Here is an 8774-nt window from a genome sequence, read left to right as displayed (position 1 = left end):
TCTGCATTCCTCCTCCTGCCCTCCTTTCCCCCTTCCCTCCACCCCCTTCCACCTTTATCTCCTTTTCATCTGCTCTTGCCTGTTAAACGTTATCTCTGCTCCTCGCTCAGAGCCGAGTCCCGAGGAAGGGTGGTTATGGGGGGTCACACAAACGGGGTGCTGAGGAATGGCAAACATTCTGGGTGGATTTGCTAAGTTTTCAAGGGGCTAGAGGGGGAGGGAAGCAAGGGAAGATGGTCTCGTCAGACCAAAACGCTGCCAGATAGACCTCAGCCAGGACAGGAAAATGCAGCAATATATGCAGTGTGCTCCTGAGGCTGCTCAGGCAGGACCTCGGCCTCTGGGCACCAATAGACCCAAGCATGAAGACCACCTTTACTGCAAGTCAGATTGAAAAGCAGAACAGCAGGAATGTGATTCTTACTATCATTAAAAATGATTTAAAAAATACAACCTCCTCCTTTCCTGTTGCTCATTCAGTAAAAGAAGATCTTCACAGTGAGCAAACACCAGCGGTACCCAACACAAGGACAGGGAGCCATGAGGACTGTGGCAGCCATCCACCAAACCCATCCCCATCACACTTACTGTGTGCTGAGGGCTTGGTTCACTTGACTGAGGAGAAGGATATCCCACAGCATCTCCTGATGTGGCTCCAGGATTTGTCCCCAGCTCTCCTTGCTCAGACAACATCAGCTCTGCTCTCAGCAGGATAGCAGGTTGGTGCTGGATGCTGCATCCCCACCTTGGCTTCAGTTAGGGCTCCCAAACCAAAAGCTATGTCCTTGGCATGGGCTGGACCGATCCTACGAGCAGGCTGGCTTCCAGCTCTCCATCTTCCTAGGAAAAGAGAAGCAGCACATAATGTCAAAGGTGCTTACACCTAAGGAATGTATTTAAGGAACTTCTTCCTGAACAAACTCAGCACAGCCATGACCCAGCTGCAGGAACCGCATCACGACTCACCCCAGACACAGCCCAGCACATCAACCACCCCTCTGAAAAGCTCCTCTCAGCCCTTTGCTCACAGGGGTCACTCAGCGCCAGGGAGGGGGACGCAAGGTGGATAAGCGGAAAACTGGGGGAAGGACTCATGCAGTGGTTGAAAGCTCCATCATTCCCGCTCCAGCAGCCTCCACCACAGCTCAGAGGCAGTGCTGCTTTGACTGACTCCATGTGTGTGAACAGCTCACCCAGGCAGTTCATGCTGCCCCCACACAAGAGTATGATAAGACCACAGAGTTCCTTTGCAAGGACACTTGGACCCCAGGTAAATGGTTCTCCAGGTAGGGGGGACCATCCCTCTTCCCAGGGGATGCAACATCATGACCTGCACTTGCCCCCTCACTGCAGTTAGATGTGGAAATGAACATACCAGTCCACCACTACCGCTGGTTTCTGGGCTGAAGCAGTAGCAGGGAGTCCATGCGTGCAGATAAGCAGCAGACCCACAGTGTGCACAGGAAGGACAGCACCCCTGTCCAGCCTGTACATGTGTTTCCAAGTACCTGTGCACACGTGTACACGCAGCATCTTGGGAGCAAAGGCATGGCAGAAGGGCTCTTTGGATTGTGGGTTTGAGCAACAGGAGCAACAGGAGGCAGGGCAGTGTGGCTGCAGCACACAAGCTATCTGCAATGGGGCTGTACACTGAATTTATGAGCTCTTAAGTCATCACATTTACAATTTATATTCTCCAGCCTTTTAATCTCCACAATAAACTCGGACTAAATCTTTGCTGAGCCAATGTTGAAATTTCACTGTTCCCAGCAGCCCCATGTACAAGATGCCCATAGGCAGGACCAGAATGTGCTTCCTGGTGGCTTCAGTGTGGGGTCTCTTCTCCAGTTCCCCACTCCCAGCAAAGTAATCGGTAATAGATCAGTTCCCTACTTGCCACCTTGACTGCCCAGACCCCCCTTCTTGGACACACTAGCAAATACTGGGGGACAAACACAGTGGTACCCTACAATCCTTCCTACATTCTAGAGAAAGGGACTGCTTCTTTTAATCGGGAGGCTTCAGGTCTATGTGCACATCACCAGGACCCTCACCTAAGTTTTGTACCACCTAGGACTCCCCTCTTCCCCAAAAAACCAGCCCCACTGGTGCATTTTTACCCACTTAGAATTGCTTTACTTCAGAAGTCCACATCAGAAGAACCATCTCCAGAAGGTTTCCTGCTGGAGTGGTGGCTATCAAAAGGAACTAGTCTCCAAAGTGGGCACCTCCTTTGCAAACTGGGACCTAAAACTGAGATAAAATTAGCACTGATAAACCTACTACTGCAGGCAGGCCCTCCCTGCTTGGACGAACCCCACGCTTTCAGAAGAGGGTGGCATCATTTCTGCAGAATGCTTGAGTGGCCTCAAATAACACACTGAACTGTCAGGCACAAACCCAAGCGATGGCGTGAGCCAGCACTGAAATAATGAGAAGCTGATCTACAGCTTTTCCCCTCTGGTTTATTAAATGAATGCTCCACATACCACTTCCCACTGACTGGAGACAGAGAGAAAATCCCAGGACAGTAACTCATCATCCTTTCTTCCCCTGCGAAGACTCAAGGCTGTGGCTATGTATGGATGTTGTGAAGCGATAAAGTTGCTGCGGCTTCACGCGTTACCCGGCCCCAGCTGAGACATCTGACCGCGCTCGGCGCCCTGCAGCTGGGTGGTAAAACGTGTTCGCTCACGATGGGGCTGGAGCAGGTACCCGGCGGCGTGCTCCAGATAAGCACACGCTGCTGATAAGCAGGGCCTCATTCAGCCCCAGGACTCAACGGCTTGCAACGCAATCCTTGGCCCACAGGTCCCTGCTCTTTTCCAGTTGGAGCCCTCAGTCATGGAGCTGGGAATGGGAAACTGCTCTGGGAGAGCAGCCACTGCGTGGAGGGGAAGGAGGGTCAGGGACCACGCCAAAGAGGAGGAATAGCAGAAGGTAGTACAAGGACTTAACAACCGTGTTGCTGAGTACAACTTCAGCATAGCCATGCCTGGAGAAGGACAGTGCAGATGACACGTGGAGATGACCCAGGCAATGAAACTGAAATGCTCTGAATTCTGCTGGGGTCAGAGTCCATGGACACAAGTTCCATCACCATTTGGGCTTTCCATGACCAGAGCAAGGTCTTGCCCCTGGTGTGGGTCATGACCTAACATAAAGAACATGTCAGGCCCACCCTTGGCTCCACTGAGCAGCACCAGGCCTCCTGGTTGACTTCATACCTCAAAAAAGAATGGTTTCATGAGATTCCTGCCCCTCTCCACCACCCACAAGCTGGTTGTCTTCTTGCCTGAATCTCGATTTAGCCTCAAGCCCCAACACGAGGCTTAGAAAAGCTGGATACAGACCCAGCCTTCTGGTTCCTCCTTCAGCTCTGTCTCCCAGCCTCTGAGGGTCCTTCGAGCCAGCACTCCCCAGAGCCACTCCATCTCCCATCCATCCCACAGTCAACCTCCATGCTGAGCCCAACACATGGGATCAGTGCACAGGACACACTGACCCTCCCTCCTGCCCATGGAGGTGGAATCCATGTCATTTAAGCATTTTCTATGCAACATTCACAGCTGCAAAAACAACAGGCAAACTCCTGACCTCCAAGAACCAAACACCAAGCACTTACCCCTTCTCTGGTCCACTCAGATGCTCTTGTGGTGGCAGCTCTACCTGTTTAGGACAGGTTCTCTTTATCAAGACGTTGCCCTTACATTCGGAGAGGTGAGGAGCCGGTCTGGGGGACAAATTTTCTATTTATTTTTCAATCTTATTCTGCAGCCAGGCAGGTCGCTGTATTGTGCCCCAGCAGGAGGTCAGCCTTAGTGCCCGTTCCCGACTGAGCTCCCCAGGAACACGGCTCCAGGGCGAGTGCAGTGTCCCCTCTGTTGGGGCTGCCCCGATGGGAGACATCCGATAACAGTTTGACCGGTGGAGTGAAGTGAACTTGTGTTTGTTTGGATAGTCGAAGGACTTGGAACAAATGTCTCTGACTTATGTTGGTTTAGGTAAAATGACCCCAGCCTTGCCACAGGATCAATGACACTGGTGAGAAACCACTCGTGTAGAACCCCTGTGTCCTCAAGGCCTTTTTAAAACAGAAGAAAACAACAACAAGAATAACAACAACAATAATTTTGGCTGGTAAATACTTCTGAGATGATGAAGCCCAACTGTAAACCTAACGCTGACAAGTCCACCACTAAAACATGTCTCTAAGCACCACATCTACATGTCTTTTAAATACCTGCAGGGAAGGTGACTCCAGCACTGCCCTGGGCAGCCTGTTCCAATGCCTTTCAGTGAAGAAATTTATCCTAAGATCCAATCTTACAATAATAAATGAAAGTTTTCACAACTCAGGGATGCTCCCTCCTTTCTGGACCGGGGCGCCAAGAGCAAGGTCAGGGATTGGGGCTGCAAGTTCGGGGTCTCCTAGGGTGGGTGACCAAAAGCTTGGGACATTTTGCTGCTTGGTGCCTTGTGATCTGCTCCCCATCCTGACCTGGCTGGCAACTCCTGCCCTTGCACACCCCATGCCTCGGAGGGAAGAGCAGGCTGGACATGGCGGTGCCTGGAGTGGGGGACCAGGGGGACAGGGACTGCTGCATCCGCATCCATCTGGCATTCTGAAGCAGCGCATGAAGGAAAAGGAAGGAGGGGGTGGGTAGAAGAGAAAATCCCAAAGATCCTCGGATAATAAGCACCATTAAGGTTAGTCTGTCTCGTGATTGTTTCTTATTAAAAAGAGACTGTACTTTATCTGTGCAGGATATGCTGTTTGGATGAGGGAATTAGCAGAGTGACTGCCTCCATATCATCTAATTAGCAAAAATGTTGATAAGCAGATACAATCACATATGATTAGGATCCTTTTAAAAAGCCACTCCATTAATTAAATAGACAGAGAGGCCGCCTCCAGCCCTCGCGTGCCACTGATTAGAATACAAATATTTACACTAATCTCACCTCCATCAGCCATGGGACACTTTTGAGTATTTTTAGTGACATCAGATTACTATTGATTTTCATCCCCAATGTCAGACCATTTTGTTAGTATCTGAAAGTGCTGCCTTCAGTTTCGGATGCTTTAAATCATGTTAAGGGTTTATCTTAATGACGCTGCTGATAACCACTGTTCAGGTCACTTGTACTTTCTCTTCAAAGAACACAGTCTGGGCTGGTTTTTATTGTTTGTACTTGAGATTTAAGATACGAAAAACATTTCTCATTTCAAAGCCTTGGTTTCTAGGGATGGGGCTGCCAGGCTAGTTTGGGTCTAGTTACTAGATGTGAGCATGTCGCTCTCCTTTTCCTTTCTCCCTGCCTCTCCTTGACCCTTTCTTTTTCCCTTGCAAACCTTTGGGCTCACAGCAGTGGCCTCTCTTGAATGGCTGCTCATATCTGATGCCTGCTGCAGGCAGCAGACAGGCGGGCAGCGAGTGTCCTCTGTTCGGGGATGACAGGAGAAAAGCACTCCCTACTTTTCAGATGGGTAGGATGCACTAAATCCAAGACAGACAATCCAGTGCACCAGCCAGTCTGAGATGGGCTCTTATCATCCAAAGCAAGTACAGGAGGAGATGCTCTGCAAAGAGGCAGCACAAGGCAGAGTCACCTCCTTCCTTTCGTGCACAGCCCCACTCCCTGCAGTGGATAACTGGCCTGGGACCCTCCAACAGGCTTTCCTGATGTCCCATTTCCCCTTCTGGGTAACAGACAATAGGAACAGCAATTGCTCGGGAAATTTCTGCCAAGCATCTGCAAATGGACCACACCATCACCCTCCTCAAGTCCAATGGACAACCCTAAAAAGACACTAGCCCAAATGAGTGCATCCCCTTGGTGAAGATTGTGAGCAAAGCACTATAGTGTGAGCAAGCCATGAAGCCTTGGCTCTCCCCTCAGTTTAGGAACACTGAAAAAACTGCTCCTCTGCAAAAGGAGGCAGAACCCAAGGTCTCCCCAGCGAGGCGAGCCCATGGGTCCATGAGCTCCTTGGTTACTTTGCACTTCCTTCAGCTCCAGCCTCCAGCTTCAGCCTTACAGCAGTTTTCACCACCAGAATATGGCAGGTACCTCCATACCACTGACCCCTCAGCGACCAGGGAGAAAACCAGTAAAACAAAGCCTTACTCAATGCATGTCAGCTCAATCACCTTCCTGCCTCTGTCACAGTGCTTTCCTCAGGATGACATGTCTGCCCCTTGGCTTCATGGCCCCACACATATGATGTATGTTAGGACAGCAGCCAGCTCATACGCTGCACATATGCTCTTTGGTCTGGCCGGCTCTTGACTCCTTCCCAAAGTGTGGGATCATGGAAAAGAGGGCAGTGATCTGCAACACATGCTGCTCTTAGTAGGAGTTTATGATGCCATGTTACGCACAGATGAGTTCTCCTTACTGGCACTTCCTTGGAGACCTCTTCATGCAATGATTCCCTGTGAAGATACTGCATTTCCCACAGGAATGGCAAATCCAGGGAACAGAAACAGATGCAGGATAACCCTAGACTGGATCATCAAAGTTCAGCTCCCAGGCTGAACTTGTCTGTGTGGAGTTCATGGGGTATCCCTGTTATACATGCATACACCTTGGGGCAGATATCCAAAAGAGCATGTAGAAAAGAGGCTGCTGCTATGGGGTAATGTGCCCCAGAGGGGTAACACGTCCTCAGTACACCACACTTCCTTGCACTGCACAGGAAACCACACCAGGTATCCGAGAATCCCACCTTTGGGCAGGTACAGGCAGAGTGTCCCATGTCTCAGCTGTGACATCACAGTTACACCATGCAACTACAATGTCACATGTATGATTTATGCCGAAAAGCATCAGGCTGGTGGAACCAACTCCACCCTAGAACGAGGTCAACAGAGCAATGATTGGCTGAGTCCCCCCTGAGGTCACAATTCACCACCAGCAGCCTTACAAAGGAAGGATTTGGTCGAGCAGCACTGCGTGGCCTCCTGATGCATAAAGACAGAGCACACCAAGGGATGAACTGAGCATCTACCCACCCCTGAGGAGCACAGAAGCATTAGCTGTCCAGGAGCCTCTGCACGCTGGTCATCCCCGGGCTTCACATCCCTTGTGGGTGAGAGGTATCTTCCAGGCATCTTCCAAACAGCCCCACGTTTCCTTTGAAATGGTGGATTATTACAAAGTCCTGGGACTGAAAAAAAGTGCCTCACAGGATGATGTTAAGAAATCCTACCACAAACTGGCACTAAAATGGCATCCTGATAAGAATCCCAACAACAAGGAGGAAGCTGAAAAGAAATTCAAAGCTGTTGCTGAGGCATACGAGGTTCTGTCTGACCCTCAGAAACGATCCCTCTATGACAGGTCTGTGAAGGAGAGCAGATCCCACAGAGCAGGAGGTACCACAGCGGGTGATAATGGCTTCTTTAACTCCCCCTGTGAATTCCATGATCTCAATATCTTTAGTGAAGCTTTTGGAGAGCTGAATCCCTTTGTACATGATTTCTGGGACCCCTTTGATAACATGAGATACAATGATGAAAACTGGCACAGGAAAAGTGGAAGAGGAAGAAGGTCCAACCTGTTTTCTGATTTTATGGAGTCATTTACGCAATGGAATTTATTCGGGCCCAGTGAGCAGCCCAAATCCGCCTTTGCTGAAGACAGAGCTAGGCCACACGATATCAGATCAGTGTTAACCACTACTAAAGTGATCAATGGCAAGAGGATCACCACCCGGAGAATCATCGAGCATGGGCAGGAAAGAATAGAAGTGGAAGAAGATGGGAGGCTGAAGTCTGTGACCACCAGGAATTGTAATGTCCCCCAGCATAAGCATTAGCTGCAAGCTGTGGTTTGTGCTCTCACTGTTCAACGGATGTAATCTACTACAAGTAGCATTAATAAATGCTGACACATAAATAAATGACACAACCAGTGCAGACCTCTCAGTGGCTGGGAACAAATACTTCACAGGAAAAGATTTGGAGTTATGCTAAACTAAGAAGCAGGACTCTACTAACCCTGTGTAAGGTGATTGATAGTGCTTGCTCAGTACATAGGTATAGTAGATTTATCTGAAAGCAACCTTGCTGGTTTGCCAAAGAGTCCAAGTTGATATACCAAGAAGAGACAGGGTGGCTGATGGACAAGTAAGAGAGCTCTATGACAAGCTATAGATCCTCTTGCCACTCCTTGAAATGCCAATCTTGAAGACTACTAACTGGGAGAATAAAGAGTTGTGTGAACCTCATGCACAGCTCTGAGTCTGAGTGACAAATATCCTACCTCTGGTGTACGAGAAGATGCATACTCATTGAAAAAGTTTTTGTGCACAGGCAAGAAGGTGGCGAGGTTCAGTGGGTCACGCAGAACCTGGAAGAGAAGGGCTGGTGTAGGAAAAACCAAAGGAAGGAAGAAAATACCATTCTCCACAATGTAGCAGAAAACAGGGGCTTTCTTGAGAATGGCCAGCAAATTATGACCACAGACCGTGATGGAAGCACTGTGTAGCTTGGGGGCTGAAAGTGAGCAGGGAGAAGGTGAATTTGGCTCTTGGACAACCTCTGGTCCCTTTCTGCTTGGAGCCATTCAAATAAAAAAGAGCTAAATTCAAACCATGAGCAAACAGATTCCAAGGGGCTGAGTTTAGCTCCCTCTTTGTGCAAAGCTGGATGCGGGGACTTAGATGGTGCTTTACCATCCTCATTGTCTCGCTCGCAGCTGCAAGAGCCAGTTCACAATGCATTTCTTGCACAGCCTGCCAGCATGCTGCTTTCGTCCTCCACTGA

At 49.6% G+C, this 8774-nt stretch overlaps 1 protein-coding gene across 1 annotated transcript; it reads left to right on the top strand.

Moving 5' to 3' along the window:
* The first annotated feature begins 7147 nt into the window (after nt 1-7147).
* DNAJB8 (DnaJ heat shock protein family (Hsp40) member B8) lies at nt 7148-7825 on the top strand. The gene has a single exon (XM_030502232.1). The coding sequence runs from the start codon at nt 7148-7150 to the stop codon at nt 7823-7825; it is 678 nt and encodes a 225-aa protein (XP_030358092.1).
* Nucleotides 7826-8774: the final 949 nt, after the last annotated feature.

Source organism: Strigops habroptila, chromosome 11, assembly GCF_004027225.2.
Source record: "Strigops habroptila isolate Jane chromosome 11, bStrHab1.2.pri, whole genome shotgun sequence".
Taxonomy (NCBI): Eukaryota; Metazoa; Chordata; class Aves; order Psittaciformes; family Psittacidae; genus Strigops; species Strigops habroptila.
This window is presented reverse-complemented; position numbering and strand designations above follow the sequence as displayed.